Raw genomic sequence first — 23679 nt, forward strand, 5'->3', positions numbered from 1 at the left:
CGTGCGCGGCGTCTAGACGGCTGCGCGCCTGCGCGAGAGCGGGCAGCGAGTGCGCGCGCGGCGGGGGCGGGCTCTTCAGAGCGCCGGGCTGCAGCGGCGGAGCCGGACGTGTCCGCGAAGATGGCGGGCCGGGTGAGTACAGTTCGAGGAGCCGCGGTTCGAGGCGGGGGTGCCTGGCTCACGGGTAACTGGAGGTCCAGACAGCCCCAGGGGAGGGGAATGAGCCTGAGCAAACGGGGCGGTGAAGGGGGGTGGCAGGCCAGAGAAGCTGGGAAGAGGGAGCGGTGGCAGGGGATTAGCCCTCCTCAGAAACTCCGTCCCCGTTAGAAGCTCGAGGGAGGAGACCACCTCGCTACCCGGGTCTCCTAGGTCTCCCTTAATCCTCCCTTTACATCCCTTGGGGCTTGTCCCCCTCTCTTCTCAAGCTAGCGGCAGGCTCGTGGCCGTCCCAGGCCGGTCTGAGGGCTCTAGGGGTTTCTCCGCACCCTCTTGCGAGGGCTTATTAGGTGCCGCCTCTGGAAAAACTGCGGGGGATCCGTCTGCTGCATTGGGGCGAGGGCTATGACAGGGACCAGAAGGAACCCATTTCTGGTTCTTCACAATAAAAGGTCTTGAGAAAGGAGGAGGGGGTGCAAATGACTTTTAGTGTTGAACCCCGGCCATCTGGGGGACGTGTCACTGCCGGCTCAGGCAGAAATGCCTTGAGCTTGGAGTGGGGATGGATTTGGAGTGTCGCGTTTTCCTTTTATGAATGACAGCCGTTTCGAATGCAGCAGGATATGTTGTAGTTTCAGGGTTTTAAATTTTACTTCCTCCTTTAGTCTCTGAGATCGCGGGGTAGTATGGGTTTGGCGAGGGGAGATAAGGCCTGTTCTGGCGTGTACTGCAGTGTGCGTTGAGCAGAAACCTCTCTGAGGGATGGATCCTGCCCAGAGATTACACTGGTCATAAACCTGGGGACGTTAACTGCGTCATTAGGGGATAAGGATGTGCTTGACTGATTTATTTCTACTGGAATATTTGAATAAATTTGCATAGATTATGCATACACGCAAATGTTCTCCCTAAAGGAAATTGTTAAGTCGGGAGATTCTAGAGTGAGAAGAGACCTTAAAGGTCATATAATTAGGCCTGTTTCTCTTCTTTTCCCCGCAGCCTCTCCTTTTATCTACAGCTGCTCCAAATGTGCTTCAGATTCTCTTTCCCCCGCTTCTAAGGAGCCCCATTCCTCTATATTCACCTGCTCCCTCTTAACAAACTCAGGCTTCTCCAATCGTAAACCCTCCCTCCACTCCCACAGCTGTCACCTTTTCTCTTCCCACTTTACAGCTAGAAATCTTGTCTCCATTTATTTGTCTCCCATTTGCTTGCCACCTACCCACGCCTCAACCCACTGCAGCCTGATTTCTGGCCCTATCATCCCACTGAAACGTGCCCCTAAACTTAACTGACATTTTTCATTCCTTGTCTTACTTGATGCCTCAACAGCGTTGGACATTGTTGACCGTTGCCTCCTTCATGGAAAATGTTCTTCCCTTGGCTTCAGCCTCCCTCCTGTTTTTAGTCAGACTGCTCTTTTGCAGACTCACCCTCCTCTACTCTGTTATTCAGTGCAGATGTTCCTCAAGGCTGTCTCCTCACTCTGTTTTCTCCCCAGGCAATCTCTTCTAAGCCCAGCTTCAACTACTATCTAGATGCCAACGATTCTCAGTATCTTACTCGCAGTGCAGACCTATCATTTAAGTTTCAGATCAGTATGTCAAACTGACTATTTAAAATCAAGGCACCTCAAACTCAACTTGTTCAAATTCAAACCCATGGTCTTAGCCCACCTAATTAGTATTTTTACAGGGTTTCTTATTTCAGTGAATGGCATCATAATGCATTCCACTTATATAAACTGGAAACCTGAGGAGGGGGCGAGTGGGTCATTCTTTATACTTATGTCTCTTACCATATCCTCTGCCCTCAAGGAAAATTCATCACTGAGTTCTGTTTCCCCCCTCAGAAAAGGGTATTATTAATTATTAGGGCCAAAGAATCTGGGTTGGGCATTACTGCTTTAAACTGTATCCAAAACACCCACTGGACTAGTCACATGGGTTCTGTCATTTTAACATCCTAAAAATCTCTCCAATCTGTCAACCTCTCTACAACTTCATTTCCACCCCCTTTTCCCAAACTACTATCATTTCTGGCCTGGACTACTTCGGAAAGCTCCCGAGTGGCCTCCTTATGCCATTCACCACATTGATTATTCCCTCCCGTGCCCATTGCTACTTAAACCCCTCCCTCAGTAACAGTCATTACTTTTGGGAGAAGACTAAATCCTTAACTGGGCCTTGAAGGCCCTTTGTGGTTCTGCTCCTGCATCTCTACTCACTGCCTTACTCTCTATGCTCAGGTTATATAAGCCTTTCAGTTCCTTGAACCTCTTACCACAGGGTCTTTGCATGTGTGTTTCCTTTCTTTGTGATGTTCTGCTCCCAACCATTTACCTCTTACTCATAGATCACTCAGCTCCTCAAGGGAGGCTTGTTCTGATGATCCCCCACTAAGTCAGGATCCTTTGTTAATATGCTCTTGAAGAACTGAATTCCTTTCCTTAGATATTTATGTCTGTCATTTAAAATTTATTAGTGTGATTGCCTCTACCACTAGACTTTGCTTTCCATGAAAGCAGAGACCATGTTAGTTTTTTACTTACTATCATCAGTGCTTTGCACCTGCCTGGGGCCTAGGGTTAGTGCTTTGGGTACCATTGCTTAGCTACAAATGTATCTCATTTAATCATGACAAAACCACCCTGCAAGATAGGTAGTATTAACTTTGTTTTACTCAGAGAGAGGGACTTAGTAACTTGCCAGGTTCACAGCCAGCAAGAAGCAGGATTAGCATTTGAATTCAGGTCAGTTCATCAACTTAGTTGCAAGGGTATAAAGAAGAGTAGATTTACTTTACCTAGAACTTGCCTGCTGTCAAAGTGTAATTTTGGAAAACTACCTTCTATCTTTCGGGAAATTTAAGCACCTTTGGCCCATCTTGAGTGGTCTTATCTTTTCTTCCTATAGCCATAATTATCTAACAACTGCCTATCCATGTTTAACAAATACAGTCAGCCTTGTTGTAATTCTCTTTTTATGGGAGAAAAGCTATTTTGAGTTTTTACTGCTTTTGATTGGTTTAGTTAATTTTGGCATTCTGACATCAGCTTGTAAACGGTATTTATGTTCACTCTGTTATTGAAGATTTGTATCAGTGTTGCTGATGATAGCATTAGTAACCTGTGTATCTTGGCCTTTGCTTTTCCTGACCAAAAAAGAAAGCATCATATTTAGTCCATCTGGGAAACTGAAGAATAAACTGTGTGATGTTATTCAATATAGCATCTAGGTCATCAGAAATTGGTTAATCCCTAAAATACTTTGAAGCCCCTAATCTCAAAACTAAAGAACCTAAAAGAAAATAATTTTTGTCATTATTGTTTTAGTGTATTTATTATATGAGAAAAATATGGAATGACAAGTTGGATACATTTTATAACACGATCAATTAATTTAAACGTATCTGGTTCCTTTTGGCCTTTCAAAAGATTCAATTAGGTAATAGGTTTTTCTCAGCTGTTTTAAATTTTTGCTAGTAATAAATCAGATTCTAAAGTTATAATTCTTATTACTTACATTGACTATAGACTCTTATTTATAAAAGACCTCCACGTACAGATGGCTGCCACTGCCCTAGGCCTCCACACCGTCTTTCAGAACTCTCGTGCTGCATTTGCTCTGGAATCAGGGAATCAGTAGCAGAGGAAAGAATCTGAAATGTAGCCTTAATAGCTGAGGAGAGCTGACTCTAGGCAGGGAGAAGCTCCTTAGTAAAGCTTCTCTGTTTGGTGTTGCTTTCCAGACCCCTTAGACTACCACTGTCACCCCACTCCTGAAGAAAAAGGAAAGAGAAGAAGATAGGCTTTCCACAGTGCCTGAACTTTTTTGTACTCTCTCTTTTAAAATTGCCAGAAATCTCACTTACTGGAAATTTAGCAGTCCCTTTCTGAAAATACACATACATTAATGAAAATAAAACCAAGGGATTGTTTTCTTCATAAATTCTTACATCTAGTGGAGGTAATTTGTTTTAAGAAATAGGAGTAAGATGATGTTAAATAGGAATCTAAGAGAGGGAACTCTCTTAGCTGTTGAAAGGGGTTTAGAAGGATGTTAGAGGTAAGTTTTACCTAATCTGGCTGTTTGTCTAGGTCAGGCTAGTATATTTAGTATCAGTATATTGAAAAAGTTTTTGTAACCTAGTCCAGAAACCTAACCATTTATAACATTTTTATGGGTGAATGACATCTTTACCAAATAACCAACCTTCAGATTGGAACACAAGTCCTAGATTGGGGACAGCTCATGGGCAGTACCACAAGTCAAAACAAATAATATAAAATGTTTTGTAGTCCCATTTCCTAAAAAAGAGTTTTATTGTCCGGAACATATCAGCTCTCTGCAATCTTGTATGCAGTAGTTATTGCTTTTGTGTATCACTCTAGTGGAGATTTTATAAAGTATGTTCAAATGCAATACATTTTAGAAAATAAAATTGAACTCTTTAAGCACTATCAACTAGCTCCTTTCTGAAACCCAGAGGAATTTATGCTTAAGATGGATGTATTCTTTTTTCAGGTATTTAAGTAAGGGTGCAAAGGTGTAAGGTGAAAGTATATTATTTTACTATTGAAAATTCTTGAATTGTTAGAGCAGTGAATCCTTGGAAACAGCTACATTGGCAATACACTAGTCACTTGCTATAAGGCTGTTCTTAAGGGTCCATACTCTGGGTATGTGTATAGGTAAAAATCTCTTAATGAGGTCCTTTATCCTACTTCAGTATTAATGCCCTTGAATGGGCTCTGAGACCTACCTTACACTGCCTTCAATTTCCTAGTGATTTAAACTCATTTTCAACTTATTTTTTTTATGATGCAAACTAAATATTCCTTGTGTGACTATAACTATTTCTAGCTCTATGCACTTTAAACAAGAATAATTCATATGCGCCTTAAGAGATTTCAAGCATGATGAAAAGTACAGAAAATAGTATAACATACATATATCTATGTGCCCATCATCCAGATTGTGTCTACATATTGTGATATTTGCTTTGTATCTTTTAGAAATAAAACCTTATAGATCCAGTTGAATCCCCTTTGTATCCCTTCTTTTTATAAAAAATTTATTTTATTTATTTAGTTTTGGCTACGTTGGGTCTTCGTTGCTGTGCGCGGGCTTTTTCTAGTTGCGGCCAGCAGGGGCTACTCTTCGTTGCGGTGCAAGTGCTTCTCATTGCGGTGGCTTCTCTTGTTGCAGAGCACAGGCTTTAGGCGCATGGGCTTCCATAGTTGTGGCACGAGGGCTCAGTAGTTGTGGCTCGCGGGCTCTAGAGTGCAGGCTCAGTAGTTGTGGCGCCTGGGCTTAGTTGCTCCGCGGTATGTGGGATCTTCCCGGACCAGGGATTGAATCCATGTCCCCTGCATTGGCAGGCGGATTCTTAACCACTGCACCACCAGGGAAGTTTACATACTGTGAAATTTGCTCTATATCTTTTAACTTTTAGAAATAAAACCTTATAGATTCAATTGAATCCCCTTTGTATCCCTTCTTGATTCCACTGACCTTTTCCAGAAGTAACCACTACCCTAAAGTTGGTATAAATCCTTTCTGTTCACATCTACGTATGTTTGTGCCCATAACTAATATATTGCTTTTGTGTTTTAAAAATGTATATAGTGGTGTCATAATGTATATTTCCTTCTACAGCGTGCATTTTTTCATTTAAAATTGTGATTGAGATTTAGTCATGTTGAAATTACATAGAGCTAGTTAATTCTGTTTATTGTGTAGTATTCTATTTTGTAAATATACCACAATTATCTGTTTTCTTATCAGAGGACAATTTAGGTGGTTTTCAATTTTATTTCTCCTGGTGCACACATTCTTGTATATGTCTCCTTACATATGAGTGTAACAGTTTCTTTAAGGTATATGTCTAGAGACGTGGACATGTACCCTATGTAGAATAGCTACATAGAATTGCTGGGTGATCAGTGACCTTTATCTTTACCTAGTTATAACAGTTTGCAGTCTTACCAGCAGTATATGAGTACCTGATACTCATGTCCTCTCCAGCACTTAATATTGCAGACATTTTAATTTTTACAATATGATAGGGGTAAAATAATATTGTTTAAATTTGCATTTTTTCCCTGATTACTAGTGAGATTGAGCATTCTTCATATTGGTCTTCGGAGTTTCCTCTTCTGTGAATTACGTTTGCATATCCTTTGCCCATTTTTTTTCTTTTGGGCTGTTCAGTGGTGATCTTTTCATGTTTGCAGTGTTTTAGATTTAAATTTTATTTTAGTTATAACTACCCATTTTTTTTAAACCTCTATAAGTAGTGTACTTGTATGTTTTAAAACAGATCGTTTCCCACTTTGAAATTAGAAAGATTTTCTTTTAAAAGGTTTTGGTGTTTGATTCATCTGGAATTTATTTTTGTGTTTGGTGTGAATTAGGAAGCTAATTTTATCTTTTCCATATGTATAACCAGTTGTCCCAATGTCATGTATTGACTCCATCCTTTTTCCCACTGATTTGTAATGCTACCTCTGTTTTATATCCACTGTAAGTCTAGACTCTATTCTGTTTCATTATTCTGTTTGTCTATATGTGCACCAATACCACTGTTTTAATTACCATAGCTTTAAAATTATTCTTGCTATCTGGTAGTGTTAGTCCCCCTCATTTTTCTTCATTTGGCATTTCTTGCCCTTTCCATATGAAGTTTATGAGCAACTTAATCCCTCCTTTAAAAAAAATTTTATATTTATCTTTTGCCATTGATTTACGTTTTTCTTTATAGTATTTTATACGGGCAGATACAAAGATCATTTCAATAAAATTTAGCTGAATTACTCTAGGAAGCTGATAAGCTGATTTTCTTCCCTCCCTCCTTTCTTTCCTGTTTTTTTTTTGCCATTAAGCAAAAAGTGCTAATAATTTATTGCAACTTTGTGCCCTATAGATTTGCAATCAGATGAATTAGCATTAGCTGTTTATGAGTAATGCAGGGTGTTTTGGTCCTTTGCTAAATTCGGAATGAAGTGCTAAAATTCTGATGTATTTTGCACTAGCTATGTAGATCTTTGGTAATGGAGAAAATAGGAAAATTATTAAAGTAAGAAATAAGTTGTCATTTTTGAAACCCAACATTCACTTCTTTATAAAATCACTAAATATTAAAGAGAATTTTAGGATTTCACTGATGGATTATTATTTTTTAATTTGTTATTAATTTATTTTTGACCAAGTGGCTTATGGGATCTTAGTTCCCCCAGGAGGGATTGAACCCGGGTCCTCGGCAGTGAAAGTGCAGAGTCCTAACCACTGGAGCGCCAGGGAATTCCCATCGCTGGTGGATTTTTTAAAAGTGTAAAGTGTTTTTAGTGTTATGGGCATATGAGCAAACATTTTCTTACTTGGTTTGACAAGCAATGAAAATAAAACTTATCACTAATTCTGGGTCTTCCAAAAAAAATCTGAGTGCGGAGATTAAAACGATTTAGTTATCCTAGTTACTTTTCTCCTAGAGAATAATATTGACAAAATTTTTTGAGATGATAGCAGACTTAGATCCCACTGTTTAGAACAAAGCCTGGCATGAAAGTGTTATTTAGTAAATGATTGTTGAATGGGGGAATGTTTATTTCTGTATACCTTAGTAAATTATCATTTTGGACAGTGTCTGTAGTTGGATTTTAATGTTATGTTCTCTGCCAACTATTGAATACTGTTGTTTATTCTGTTATCCAAGTCATTAATATAGCATAGATCTAACTTTAAATAGCTGCTGGCCTCCGATACAGTCCTTTTCTCGATCTGCAAATATTGAGTCTGATAACTTTTTTGTTTATATAGACTTCCAATCAATTTACTACTTATAAAGCATCAAAATAAACTTAACTATAAAGTTTTACCAAGTTAAAGGATGAAATGGACCAAGAGCATTATTGAAGTCTCTTTTCCGTATTTTCTTCTCTTCTATTATAGAAGGAAATGAACCTGCCATTATTTCTGTTTTTATGAAGTTTATTTCTCTTAGTGCAATGATTCCCAAAGTGGAATCTGCAGACCAGCTAATCAGCATCACCTGAGAACTTGTTAAAAGTGCAGATTCTCTTACCCCACAGAGGTTGATTAAATTAGAAATACTGGAGGTGGGGCCCCTGCAATCCCTTAACAGTTCTGAAGATGGTGTATGCTAAAGTTGAGGACCATTGACTTAGGATTTTGAGCTCTCCAATTTACTTTAACAAATTGTTCGAGATTTTTTTCTCCAGATTTCCTTCCAAATGTATACTCAACCTTGTTATTTCTAGATTTCAGCGTTATTGTCTTACCTTTCCTTTAATACCTTCTTCACCTGTATCCAATTTTCAGACGTTTAAGAAACCGTAAGTTATTTCGTGCAGTATGGAGAATTAGGTACCTTGACAGACCTTTCCATGGAAAATATTTACAATGCTAGATAGCATGGTAATTACAGTTAATTAAAAGATGTTGTATTCTTGAAATTTGCTAAGACAGCAGATCTTTCTTTTTCTTTCTTTTTTTTTGGCCGTGCTGGGTGGCTTGTGGGGTCTTAGTTCCTGACAAGGGATCGAACCTGCGCTGCCTGTGTTGGAAGCGCGGAGTCTTAACCACTGGACCGCCAAAGAAGTGTGCTAAGACAGTAGATCTTAAGTGTTCTTACCATACACACACACACAGAAGTAACTTTGTGAGGTGATGGATATGTTTATTAGCTTGTTGTGGTAATCATTACACAAGGTATACTTATATCAAAACATCACTTTGTATACCTTAGGCAAAATTCCCTGAGGTTGAGCGTGTGCATGTACGCTTGTGATCCAGCAGTTCTTCTGGAGTGGGTGTATGTGGGGGTGGGGGTGGGAGTATAGCTATCCAATTGAAATGCATACATATATTATTCAAAAGACATGTAATGTTATTAGCGACAGTATTCATAATTAAAAACTGGAAACAACTCATGGATAAATAATGGTGGTATATTCATATAATTATATATTGTAAAAAGCAAGGAAAATGAACTATTGCTACATGCAACAAAATGGATGAGTGTTAACAATCATAATATTGATGGGTAGAAGTCACACACAAAATAATACAAGCTATATGATTCCATTTATATAAAGTTTTCAACAGGCTAAACTCTGATTTCTATCTCTGGTGGTAGAAACAAGATAGCAGTTATCTGTGGTTGGGGGTGAAGAGCTAGTGGTAAGGAGGGGGCAGTATGGGATGTTGGTAATGTTCTCTTTCTTTAACTGGGTGTTGGTTACCCTGGGTGTGTTCACTTTGCAGAAATTCTTTGAGCCAAACACAATGTGTGTACTTTTCTGTATCTGTGTTTTCTTTAATAAAAAGTTGATTTAAAGAAGTGGTAATGTTTTTTTCCTTGAACTAGGTGGTAGGAACATGGTGATTGTTTCTTGGTATTTTATATCTTACGTTTTTAATAAATATTTTATTTTTATTCAGTATTCAAAAAATATAAAAAGTAGCCACTACTTCATTGTTAATTGAACATCTCCTGCACAGAGCACAGTGCCTGGAACATTATAGGTATTCATTAAATATTTGTTCCATTGAACAAACGTAGGGTAGTAATTCCTTTTTGCCTTCCGACAGCCAATCTTTTACTCAATTATTTATAAATAATTATTTCTAAATAACCAAAAAATATAAATAATACCATTATATTATTCTTATACTATCAAGCTGAGTTTATTAAACAGAGAAACCTCTCAGTATTACAGGCACTTGCATCATGAATTATTAGCATGTTTAATTATAGTGACTCAGATTAACATCAGCAATTTAGATTAATATGGATGTAAATCAATAGATTTTGCAGCTTTGAAGATGTGAAATTTAGTAGACTTTCTAATATTTTCGGGTATCTCACTTTTTTTCTTTCTTTTTTTTTTCTGAACAACTGAAATCACAGCTAACTTTTTCTACTGAAACTTGTGTTCCACCTTCTGTACCATGCCTCTTGCTTCTTGCCTGTCTTGCATCTCTAACTTTCTACTTTCCTGAATGCCCTGTGTCTCGCTAAGGGAACAGCCCAGAGCTGTGGGACTTAGGGGTTGGGACTGGGGAGAGGCTCTAAGGCCTGGGATCCTTGTTCTGATTCCTTCTCCAAAAATTCTTCTCTCCTTCTTCACCCTTCAAAAGAACGTAGGTGCCAAACTTTCATCAGGATGTTGGGAATAAAAAAAAAAAAAAAAGCTTCACAAATATTGTTTTGATTTCTTTAAGAACGTTTGGAGTAAACTTTTCAGAGTAAGAACACTAAGTTACTAAATAAGAATATCTTAAATTGAATGAATGGTATTTTACAGTTTTGAAAACACCTTCACAGATCCTTTCTTGTTAGACTCTCAGAGCAACCTTATGAGTTGGCACTCAAAATTCAGTTCAACAAATATATTTCAACTAACACAGAAACCCTCAGCTAACATCATACTTACTGGTGAACACTGAAAGCTTTCCCCTTTAAGATCAGGAACAAGATAAGGATGTCTGCTGTCTTACACTTCTATTCAACACTATTTTGGAGGTTCTAGATAGGGCAGTTAAGTAAAAGAGTAAAAAAGGCATTCAAATTAGAAAGAAAGAAAATTATATCTATATACAGATGAAAGAATTTACAAGAAAAAAACGTAGAGCTAAAAAATGAATCCCATAAAGTTGCAGGATACAAGATCAATGTACAAAAATCAGTTGCATTTCTATACACTAGCAATGAACAATTTGAAAATAAAATTAAGAAAACAGTTCCATTTACAATAGCATCAAAAAGAACAAAATACCTATGACTAAGTTTAACCAAAGAATTGTAAGATTTGTACACTGAAAACTATAAAACACATGGAAAGAAATTAAAGATCTAAATACATGGAAAGACATCTTCTTAGAAGGAAACGTAGATGAAAATCTGTTCATGGATCGGAATACTCCCAAAATTGATCTATAAATTCAGTGCAGCCTCTTTCAAAATTCCAACTGCTTTGTTCCCAGAAGTGGACAAGCTGATCCTAAAATTCATATGGAGTTGCAAAGCCATTTTAGCCACAACAATTTGAAAAAGAAAAAGAAGAGTAAAGTTGGAGGACACACTTCCTGATTTCAAAACTTATTATAAAGTACAGTAATCAAGATGATATGGCACTGGCCTAAGGATAGTCACATAGTCATGTAAACCAGTGGAATAGAATTGAGAGTCCAGAAGAAAACCATACATTTATGGTTAATTGATTTTCAACAGAGGGCCAAGACCATTCAGTGGGGAAAGAATAGTCTTTTTAACAAGTGATGCTGAGACAACTGGATATCTACATGCAAAAGAATGAACCTGGACCCTTACCTCACACCACATACAAACATGAACTCAGAATGGGTCAAAGATCTAAATCTATAAAATTCTTAGAAGGAAACAAAGGTGAAAATCTGCATGACCTTGCATTAAACAGTGATTTTTTAAAAAAAGATACGACACAAAAAGCACAAGCACCAAAGGGAAAAATAGATAAATTAGATTTCATCAAAATTTAAAATTATCATGCATCAAGAAAGTGAAGAGACAACCCACAGAATGGGAGAAAATATTTATAAATCATATGTCTGATAATGGTCTAGTATCCAGAATGTATAAAGAACCGTTATAACTCAACAATAAAAAGAAACTCTATTTTAAAATGGGCAGAGGATTTGAATGGATATTTCTCCAAAAAAGATGTGAAAATGACTAATAAGCACATGAAAAGATCTTCAGCATCATAGTCATTAGAGAAATATAAATCAAATCCCACAATGGGATACTACCTCACACCCACTAGGATGGCTATAGTTAAAAAAAAAAAAAAGTGTTGGTGACAGTGTAGAGAATTTGGGACCCTCATAACTGTTGGTGGAAATGTAAAATGGAGCAGCCATTGTGGGAAACAGTTCGGCAGTTCTTCAAAAAGTTAAACATAGAATGATCCAGCAATTCTCCTAGCTATATAACCAAGTGAGTTGAAAATATATGTTCATACATAAACTTGTACATGAATGTTCATAGCAGCATTATTCATAATAGGCAAAACGTGGAAATAACCCAATGTCCATCAGCTAATGAATAGATAAAACAAATGTGGGTTATTCATACAGTGGAATATGATCACGAAAAGGAATGGAGTGCTGTCACTTGCTACAACATAGATGATCTTGAAAATATTATGCTAATTGAAAGAAGCAATCACAAAGATGACAGATTGTATGATTCTATTTATATGAAATGTTCAGAATAGGCAAATCCATAGAAAGAGAATGTAGATTAGTGGTTGCCAAGGGATGAGGCAGGGGAGAATGGGGATTAAATAGCTAATAGGTACAGGGTTTCTTTCTGGAGTGCTAGAAATGTTCTGGAATTAGATAGTGGTGATAATTGCACAATGTAGTGAATATACTAAAAATCACCGAAGTGTACACTTTAAAGTGATGAATTTTATGTTATATGAACTTGTCTTAGTCTGTTTGGGCTGCTGTAACAAAATACCAGAGACTGGGTAGCTTATAAACAACAGAAATTTATTTCTCACAGTTTTAGAGACTGGAAGTCCAAGATCAGGGTGCCAGCATGGTTGAGTGAGGGCCCTCTTCTGGGTCACAGACTTCTCATTGTATCCTCACCTGCTGGAAGGGACAAGCTAGTTCTCTGGGCCCTCTTTTATAAAGGTACTAATTCCATTCATGGGGGTTCTTGACCTACTCACCTCCCAAAGGCCTCACCTTCTAATACCATCGCCTTGGGCATTAGGTTGTCAACGTATGGATTTTGGGAAGACAAACATCAAACCATAGCAGAAGTGTATCTCAAAAAATGCTAATAAACACTTCAACTAACGTTGCATATACTGGGTGGCACAGGCATGCCAGAGCTTAGAATAGTGGTACTCAACTAAGTAGTTTAAGGCAGCTGGTGATAAGTAGTGATAAGACTGTTGGAGAAGCACAAATAATAGAGATATGGGAGATACCCAGTCTTACTAGGAACCAAACAAAGAGTTGTATAGACTTGGCTTTGTAAGATGGGTAAGATTCCATAGGTGGAAGGGGTTTGGAATAGGAAATTCAGGCAAAAGGGGTAGTATAAAACAAAGGTATGGAGTTAGGAATATGAAGTATCAATACATGGGCTTTATTATTTAGGAATCACATTTTTAGTTTTAGGTCATGTCTGGTGGCAGACAGAAGATTGAATTGGAGAAGAGAAATTAGAGTCAGGGAAACCAATCAGGTTATTGCAGTTTTTTTAGGAGAGAGGTGATGTTGGCTGAAATAGATCAACAGTTGTGAGGATGGAAGGGAGGAATCAAATGCAAGTTACAGTGCAGAAGTAGAATTAATAGGTCTTGGCCCCAATTTATGTATGTGTGTGCACGTGCGTGAGTGTATTGGATGGTGAAGGGGAGAATGACCTTGAAATTGTGAATTTGAATGAATTGAAAGGTTAATGATGACGTTAGGACAGCCAGAGAAACAAATTAAAATGAATACTGAGGAGAGGGAGATACCACTGAATTTCTCAATTAGAAAGGCATTGGTGACTTGGAAGAGCCATTGCAGTAAAGTAGTTGCTGGAGAGGATTTCAAAGAAGATTGCCAGAGGATGAGAAGATGGGAGGCAAGGAAGGAGACTTGAGAAATTTGGTTGTAAAGTGAAGAGAGAAAGGTTGATAATTTGAGGTAAGAGAATTAAGGAACTTTTGCTTTTTAAGTCACTATGAGGGGTGTGGACCTGCCTCTGGAATGAGAGAGGCTTACTGTCAGTGACCCAAGAGGCGAAAGACCAAAGGCTGCATAGGCGGGTTGCCATCAAACCTACAGATGAGGGATTCTACCTCCTTATACATTTGAGATATGTGCCTTAAGATGCTTCTGTAAGGTTAAGAATAGAATGCTGTGATCCTTGAATGTGACCAAATGGAGCTACAGTACGAGCTTGAATCAAATTAGAGGTAGCTATAGGATTAAAACACACAATCTTTAGTTTATTCACTTTAAAATTAGATTTTTTTATCTTCTAAGTATACAAAATTCAGAATGAGTCATATTTTAAAAATCATTTAGAGAGAAGTAATTTTCCTATGAGAAAACAAAAATGTTAGCTAGAGCGAGGGCCGGGTGTTTGCAGGTGTGTAAAGCTTTTAAAACAGCGCCTGGCGTGTAATAAGCTCTCAAAACACATTAGCTGTTATTATTGGCTCTCCTCCAGTCCAGCCACCAAGTGGATAATCATTCGCCTCAGTGCCATTTATTGAATAGTTCAGCTTTCCTCTACTGATTCTAAATCTCACATATCAAGTTCTCACCTGGTTCTATTTCTGGATTGTTTGTTCTACTCCATTGAACTGTTTCTGTACTAATACTACAATACATTGTTTTATTTTTATTTTATTTTTAGGTTTTTTTTTGGCCACGGGATCTTAGTTCCCCAACCAGGGATTGAACCCCGGCCCTCGGCAGTGAAAGCGTGGAGCCTAACCACTGGACTACCAGGGAATTCCACTAAATTGTTTTAATTACCGTGTACGGCATGTTTTGATGTCTAGTAGGGCCAGTCTCATTCTTTGTGAAATTTTTCTTGGCTACTTTCACAAATTAAAAAAAAATTTTGTTCCCTTCTCATTTTGCCTATTACATTTATAAAACTTTGCCAGTTACAGTTTAGATTGAATTTGCTGAAGTCCCATTGGATTTTCTTATAATTACATTAAGTTTATAGGTTAATTTGGAGTTGATGATATCCTTACAGTATTAAGTCATTGCATAGAATGACATCATATATCTCTACATTTACTTGGATATTCTTTTTTTTTTTTTTTTTTTGCGGTACGCAGGCCTCTCACTGTTGTGGCCTCTCCCGTTGCGGAGCACAGGCTCCGGATGCGCGGGCTCAGCGGCCTTGGCTCACGGGCCCAGCCGCTCCACGGCATGTGGGATCTTCCCAGACCGGGGCACGAACCTGTGTCCCCTGCATCGGCAGGCGGACTCTCAACCACTGCGCCACCAGGGAAGCCCTGGTGTGTTTTTATTTAATTTCTTTGCTATACTTAAAAAAATAAAACTATAAAGTAAAATTTATATATATATATATGTATATATATACATGTATACATATACTATCCTGTGATTTGAATATTATGAGGATATGATATTTAATTAAGTGGATATGTTTTAGTTTTCATTGACCATCACTTTGAAATAGGACTTTTAGTTTGCTTCTAATTCATCACCGTTAAAGTAATCCTGTAGAGGACAACTTTGTACATAAAAGTTCTCTATATTTAAAATTATTTTCCTAAGATAAGGGTTATTTATTGTAAAAAACAGTTTATTGTAAAAAACAGTTCCAACCATTCAGAATTGTGAAAAGCGAAGGTGTTTCATTTATACCTTCTTGTTTCACCTCAGTGGTAACTAATTTAGTGTGTATCTTTTTTATTAAAAACTTACTCTACATGCTATTTTATTTCTTTTTTAAAACTTAATTCTATATTGTGGACATTTCCCTTGTCAGTACATACAGAGGTACCTTGACCTTTTAAATGGCTGCATAGTTGTGATACTTTTAACCATGCGCCTATTCACGGCATTTATTTAGCTTTAGACTGTGATTTTTTTTTCTATTACAAATAATTCTTTACTGAATATCTCTGTGATGGTCATAATAATAGCTGAGATTTATTATTTACTCTATATCAAGTGAATAAGAATACTTCATTTAATTCTCTTGTGTATGTTTGGGTGGTTGTGCATTTATTCCTATGTCCTCCTGTTTCCATTCCTGCCCATAGGGAGAGTAGAACTTTAGATCAAATTCCCTTGCGTCTTAGTGGAAGAATTATTACAGGGAAAACAAACAATCTTACTTTTCTCAGGAGGAAGAATTGCCAATCTGATGGTTAGTATGGGACATTCATGCCAGGAGTTGTAGGTTTTATACTTCCTCTTTTCACATCCTGTGCCCAGGACTAGCAGGCCAATATGGTCAGCAACCTTAGACTGGCCTTTAGAGGTAGATCTGGCCATTCTCCTAGTTCTGTTTATTCCTACAGCTTGGATGAGGACTGGTTGGGGAGAGAACTGAATCTGTTCTGCAGACCTAGTTGGCTTTCTTTTCCAGTAGGCCTACCTGAGTACAGATGTACCAAGGTCTAGGTCTTTGTTGCATGTGTGTATGTACCTTGTACCTAAACTATGTTTTCTAGTTTGAACATTTATACTGTCTTTACATGGGAATTATTGGTGATTGCCCAGCCATTAAAAAATCAGACCATCACTTCTCAACTTTATTGAGGTATAACCTATATACAATAAAATACAATCAAGATATAGAACATTTCTGTTATCTCAAAAAATTACTTCATGCTTTTCTGCTGTTCATTTCACCCCGGCCCCAGGCAATCACTGATTGTGTGTGTGTGTGTGGTTGTTACTCTAGATTAATTTTGCTTCTTCTATGATTTCATGTAATTACAAGGTGATGCAAAAGAGTTCATCCTATATTATATAAACATCTGGCTTTACTTGGCATTATGTTTTTGAGGTTTACTCATGTTGTTGCATATATCAGTAGGTAGTTTCTTTTTAATTGCTGGGTAGTGTTCCATTGTATGGCTGTGCCACAATTTGTTTATCCATTCAACTGTTGGTAGATCTTCGTGTTATTTCAGCTTTTGACTATTATGAATAAAGTTGCTGTGACCGTTTGTGTACTAGTCGTTGTGTGGCTGTATGTTTTCATTTCTCTTTGCTTAAAACCTAGGGGTAGATCTGCTGGGTCACATTAACCTTATAAGAAACTGCATTACATCTTTGCCACTATTTAGTGCTGTCAGTCTTTTATATTTTCCTTTGTGTTTTTTTTTTCCCCTCAAAAAACCAAAATGGGAGCTCAGGTTTTTTTTTCTTTTTCAATATAAGTTTGGAAAGGAATTTTAAGGCCCTAAGGGATGTCACCTATGTGAATAGTTACTGATTTGAGATGGATAATGTGAAGGGTATCCCTCCATGCTCTTTGCAAGATTACTATAGGACACACAAATTTAGCTTATTTCTGTCCATCACTTCTAGTCCCACAGGACTTCACAATTTTAATAGAAATTATTATTTCAGGAGTTTATAGCAGAGTGGTTCCATAGGCCTGAAGACACGGATTACTGATGGCCTTTCTCACACTGCTCTAGACTAGCACCATCTAATAAACTTTCTTCAGTGACAGTTAATAGCCACATGTGGCACTTGAAATGTGACTAGTGCACCTGAATTTTAAAATTTTAATTAGTTTTAATTTTAATAACCATATGTGTCTAGTGGTTACTTTATTGAATAGTGCAGTTATAAAATGTTATTTTTCAGGAAGCACAAAATTGAGTGAGACTTGTTAGCTGAGCTGGCTCTGGGGCAAGTTCGTATATTCTGTCCTACTTCCCTTTCCTGTGGGGGAATTTGTGTCTCTAGACAGATGTAACCTAGGCCTGAAGCACCACAGAGAAGACCAATGGATTCATGAGTGTTGCAGTTATCTGTAATGAGGTCTTATAATCAGGTACTACACGCTTTGGGTTTTTCTATTTATTTTGCCCTACTGAGTTCTTTGGTAAACAATAAAGCATATATTTTAAAAATCCAATTTTTAAAGTGGACCTTTGGATGAAAGTATGTTACTTAAATTTGAAAACTATGTAGTGATGCCCAGAGGAGTCCTGATTACCTGCCCCCCCGCCCGCCCAATTTTTTTCTTTTTGATGGGAAGAAGCCAGTTCTCTTTCTGCACTTTAAAGGCTCTCACGTAAGTAATGATAAAACTTTTTTTTTCCTTTGGCATAAGGATTATATATTTAAAAAATTTTTTAATATTTATTGATGGAGTCAATAAATAATTTTAAAATAAATTTAAAAATAACATTAAAGCCCATTACAGGTTATCATAAAGAACCTATCTTTAAGCAGAGGCTGACACACCATTTTAAAGCAAGTATACTCCAATAAAGATGTTTAAAAAAAAAGAACCTATCTTTATGAAAAGATAACTATAGTTTACAAGGCAAAAAAAAAAAATAGTGAGTGGCACTGTTTTACATTTTTGCAAATCTCTGACTTAGAAGACAGCTGTAATTCTCACACATCTGCATCTGCATTCAATCTGTTGTCTCATGCAGATATGTAATTGGAAAAGAAAGGAGTATTTTTAAAATTTACACTGGAGTATAGTTGCTTTACAATGTTTTAGTTTCTGCTGTACAGCAAAGTGAATCAGCTATATGTACACATATATCCCCTCTTTTTTGGATTTCCTTCCCATTTAGGTCACCAAAGAGCATTGAATAGAGTTCCCTGTGCTAAACAGTAGTTTCTCATTAGTAATCTATTTTATACATAGTATCAATAGTGTATATATGTCAGTCCTAATCTTCCAATTCATCCCACCCAACCCCCTTTCCCCCTTGGTATCCATACGTTTGTTCTCTATGTCTGTGTCTCTGTTTCTACTTTGCAAATAAGATCATCTATATCGGGCTTCCCTGGTGGTGCAGTGGTTAAAGAGTCCGCTTGCCAGTGCAGGGGACATTGGTTCAAGCCCTGGTCTGGGAAGAGCCCATATGCCGCGGAGTAACTAAGCCCGTGCACCACAACTACGGAGCCCACGTGCCACAACTACTGAAGCTTGTGCACCTAAAGCCCGTGCTCCGCAACAAGAGAAGCCACTGCAGTGAGAAGCCCATGCACCGCAACGGAGAATAACCCCTGCTCGCTGCAGCTAGAGACGGCCGCACACAGCAACGAAGAACCAAAGCAGCCAAAAATAAATAAATTTATTTTAAAAAAAAAATCATCTCTACCATTTTTCTAGATTCCACATATATGTGTTAATACGATATTTTTTTTTTCTCTTTGTGACTTACTTCACTCTGTATGATACTCTTTAGGTCCATCCACGTCTCTGCAGATGACCCAATTTCATTCCTTTTTTTTTTTTTTTTCTTTTGCGGTACGCGGGCCTCTCACTGTTGTGGCCTCTCCTGATGCGGAGCACAGGCTCCGGACGCGCAGGCCCAGCGGCCATGGCTTACGGGCTTAGCCGCTCCGCAGCACGTGGGATCTTCCCGGACTGGGGCATGAATCATGTCCTCTGCATTGGCAGGCGGACTCTCAACCACTGCGCCACCAGGGAAGCCCTCATTCCTTTTTATGGTTGAGTAATATTCCATTGTATATATGGACCACATCTTCTTTATCCATTCCTCTGTTGATGGACATTTAGGTTGCTTCCATGTCCTGGCTATTGGAAATAGTGCTGTAATGAACATTGGGGTGCATGTATCTTTTGAATTATGGTTTTCTCTGGGTATATGCCCAGTAGTGGGATTGCTGGGTCATATGGTAGTTCTATTTTTAGTGTTTTAAGGAATCTGCATAATGGCTGTATCAATTTACATTCCCACCAACAGTGCAAGAGGGTTCAAAGTAATGATATAATTACTTCTGCTGAAGTTTTCATTAAAAATTTGTTGAGATTTTCATTCTTTTGCGTAGCAATGAGTTAATAATTTTTTACATTTCAAGTTGTTAATGAAAACATTTTATAGCCTTCAGACAGTTAAATATTCTAGTACCTCAGATAACTAAACTTATATAAATTTGCCTGTCAGTTTCGTATTTTCATTTCATAATAGCTATGTGGCCGTCGTGGCTGGGCTTTTATCATTGTTTCCTAGAGGTAAGGTCAGTGTTAGAAAAATTGTGGAATGTTCCCTTGGCATTATTGTGATAAGTAAACAGCTACTATTTATAGGGTCTCATATTTTGATGAGAAAATGAGATACCGTGCTTGGCTTACCATAAAAACACAGATGCTTCTAGACTCCAGTAGGGAGGCCGTTTGCTCACAGCATCTGTTTTAGTTGGCCAGCCAGATGACTTTTACAGATTTTTTCACTCTTATTTAAAGGACACCAACTCTTTGACAAGTAAACAAGTTTACAAATGAAAAGGTTAACTTAGCATTTTGTAAATTTTTACATAACTTTGGCTATATCAATTCTGTGTAATTTTGAACTATTAGATAATTTTATTTAAATTATATCACTTCCTAAGTAACCTTGAAATGTCCTTTGTGTCCATGTTCTTTGAATTGTTTATTCTGAAGTTGGGATAGGTTGTATTGATCTGTAAGTTCATTTATTCAACAAATGTTTAATGAGCACTGACTGTGTGCCATGCCCTGTCTTAGCCCTGGGAACCATAGATCCGAGCAAGATGTAGTCTCAGTCCTTGAGAACCTTATGTCTTTTACGCAGTGTAAACAGATAATAAAAATACAGTTAAGTTCTTCCATTTGACCTTTATCTTATAGGAGGAGAAGATATCTAGGAAGGTCTTCTAGAAAATGTAATGTCTGAGCTGAGAAATTGTAGAATAAGTAGGAGTTGGCTGGACAAGGGGCTCAGAGTTAGGGAAGAGAGGAATATAAGAGAAAGAAGTGGGACTTCCCTGGTGGTGCAGTGGTTAAGAATCCGCCTGCCAATGCAGGGGACACAGGTTCGAGCCCTGGTCCAGGAAGATCCCACATGCCGTGGAGCAACTAAGCCCGTGTGCCACAACTACTGAGCCTGCGCTCTAGAGCCTGCGAGCCACAACTACTGAAGCCCACACACCTAGAGCCTGTGCCCTGCAACAAGAGAAACCACCGCAACGAGAAGCCCGCGCACCACAACGAAGAGTAGCCCCCACTCGCTACAATTAGAGAAAGGCTGAGCGTAGTATCGAAGACCCAGTGCAGCCAAAAATAAATAAATTTATAGGATAAAAAAAAAAGAACTTGAATGTCATAGAAAGCAGTTCTGGATTTTGCAGGGCCTCGGGGTTAAAATATTGAAAAAAAAAAAAAAAGAAGCTTGTATGTGAGAGAGACCCCAGGGTAAGAGGGAAACAAAGTTCTGCACAGTTTGGTCAGGTGGCCGGTCAAATGGTGACCATGGGCAAAAATACTATCTCATTCGGAAAGCAAACTTATGACCTTATTTGTGTCATGTTCTAAATTAGTGATTTCATAGATCTCATACACAAAATATGTTTTGATCCTATATCCCCAGTATATATACCTATTTATTTTTAAGTGATACACTAATAGTTTATATACATAGTAAAACATACACAAAAAAGAAGGATGAGCTAAAGATGAACTGTAGAAAATTCTCTTAATTTTATTTATTAATAATTCAGAAAGCAAAGTGATGCTTTACTATTCTTTAAAATCTAGGTTTAATATTTTGTAATACAGCTGTTCAGAGGTCTATGTCTAAATTCAGGTTTTTTTAAAAAATAAATTTATTTATTTATTTTTGGCTGTGTTGGGTCTTCGTTGCTGTGCGCAGGCTTTCTCTAGTTGTGTCGAGTGGGGGCTACTCTTCATTGCAGTGTGCAGGCTTCTCATTGCGGTGTCTTCTCTTGTTGCGGAGCACGGGCTATAGGTGCGCGGCCTTCAATAGTTGTGCCACGCAGGCTCAGTAGTTGTGGCTCGCGGACTCTAGAGCACAGGCTCAGTAATGGTGGCGCATGGGCTTAATTGCTCTGTGGCGTGTGGGATCTTCTCAGACCAGGGCTCAAACCCATGTCCCCTGCATTGGCAGGCGTATTCCTAACCGCTGTGCCACCAGGGAAGCCCTAAATTTAGGGGTTTTTTGTTACTTGATTTTAATGGCCATCAAAGCATAGATAAGAATGGGGGAAATTTAGCTGTACTTTTGAAATTCCCCCAGATTGTGTACCATTTATGGAAATGTTTTATTGAAATGTGTGAAATGTGGTTGGTAAATTTCCATCTATTTTTCTTGCAGACTAATCAGAATGTATTGTACTTTTATAGTACTAATAAATGGGTTCAAAAATCATTGAAAAATCATTTAGATGATTTTTTTAAAGATTAGAAAAGTTTGCTTCTAACTTTTTAAAGCATGCAGATATGAGAGTTTTTATTTCTTGCTTGTTTTTAGGTAATATACATTGTTTTCAATAGCAGAATAGCTTAGCAATGGAAATGTTTCTAAGTAACCATTTTTGAAATGTGCTCTATTCGTTAGCACAAGGTATTTTTTACTTTTTGTTTTTGTTCATTTTTATCTTGTAGGAGCAAGGTGAATTTTTCTTTTCTTTTTCTTTCTTTTTTTAATATCTTATTGGTAGCACTTTACCTTTTGGTAACCAGTGAATCCCTATATGGTTTACCAAAAAAAAAAAAAAAAAAAAAAGATTTTACACTGCTTCCTGGCCTTTTACAGAGTGTAGGAAAGATTCTATATTGTAAAGGTCTTGTTTTGATAAAGTTGACCTCAGTGACATCATGAAGGACATGTGCACACCTTTGGCTCTGACTTGTATGCAGCAACAGTTTACCTGTGAATGAAACAGTGAACAACTTTCACTTAATGTGCTGTCTTTGTAACTTTATTCTGGAATTATTCTTTTTATTCCAGTCAAAACAGCCATTCCATCAGTGGTTACAGTTTTCCCATAACGCGTATTGTTTCATTTATAGTTTAGACTGTATCTTTTTCACTACATCTTTCCTTTAGTGACTCGCAAAATTGTAGTTCTTGGTGTGTTTTGCAATTACCTAGCAAATCTTTTAAGATGAAAGAAATAACTATATTTTGATTCTACTATATAGCAGACCTCCTACACTCTATAATATGTCCTGATATCTTCAGCTCTTTAGAGTTTTCTAAGAGATTTTGGCTATCTTTACCAATAGAAGAATACTAGTTTGTCACCATTTTATTTTCCATGTATCATTTTAGTCATTTTTACTGTGGGTCATAGCTTCTTGTCTTTTCTCTCAGGAAACCTTAGCAGTTTCAACAGTTATTTAACTTTAATACAATGCTGTGAATTGCTAGATTCAATAGGATGTGACTTTAAACATAGGTGGAAAAATTAGAGAAGTTTATCTCTTGCTGTGAATACTGAATTTTTAAAGGCCTGGCAGATTATGAAGACTTTATTAGTGTCATTAGGTTATATCTTAAGGCAGAATATACACTTAGCATGGGGTTCATCTTTAATAAAAATGGGTATAAATAAATATAAATAGAAGAACTGATATTTTCTTCTTATACCCCAAAGGATTATCCAGCAAACCCTTCAGGTGCACATACCCCACTTTAGAGACCACTGCTCTGAACAACTGGGGTAGCTGTATTGAAACTAGCCTTTTATTAAAAACAAAAGCAAGGCAGAGAGTAATTTATTTTCCTCTATAAATTTGTATTTGGGAGACAAATTTAAGAAGAATCAGCTTTGGCTTGAGGTTTGAAGAGTGAGTACGTTAGTCATAAACAGACTATGAGTGTCATATTTCAATAACTAGGAAACCCTAGAGGATGGTGGAAGGATTATTGGTTACATACATTATATGAAGGAATGTTTTACTAGTAGCTGTTGATCAATGTTGATCAAAAGGACTGTTAATTGCTATTTTATTTTAAAT

The 23679-nt window shown here is 37.6% G+C and overlaps 1 protein-coding gene across 5 annotated transcripts in view; it reads left to right on the forward strand.

Moving 5' to 3' along the window:
* The window catches only part of NSF (N-ethylmaleimide sensitive factor, vesicle fusing ATPase), a 155919-nt gene continuing 132240 nt past the window's right edge, over positions 1–23679 (forward strand). For 3 of the 5 annotated variants that reach the window (XM_027081343.1, XM_027081345.1, XM_027081348.1), the window contains exon 1: positions 17707–17739. In XM_027081343.1, coding sequence (XP_026937144.1) covers positions 17722–17739 — 18 coding nt within the window. In that variant the 5' untranslated portion in view covers positions 17707–17721. Of the gene's footprint in view, positions 133–17706; positions 17740–23679 lie in introns of those variants that run through there. The other 2 variants (XM_027081346.1, XM_027081344.1) reach the window with 2 other exon arrangements.

The sequence above is a fragment of the Aethalodelphis obliquidens genome, unplaced genomic scaffold (genome assembly GCF_003676395.1).
Source record: "Aethalodelphis obliquidens isolate GAN/ISIS:26980383/991018 unplaced genomic scaffold, ASM367639v1 scaffold44, whole genome shotgun sequence".
In the NCBI taxonomy this organism is placed as follows: domain Eukaryota; kingdom Metazoa; phylum Chordata; class Mammalia; order Artiodactyla; family Delphinidae; genus Aethalodelphis; species Aethalodelphis obliquidens.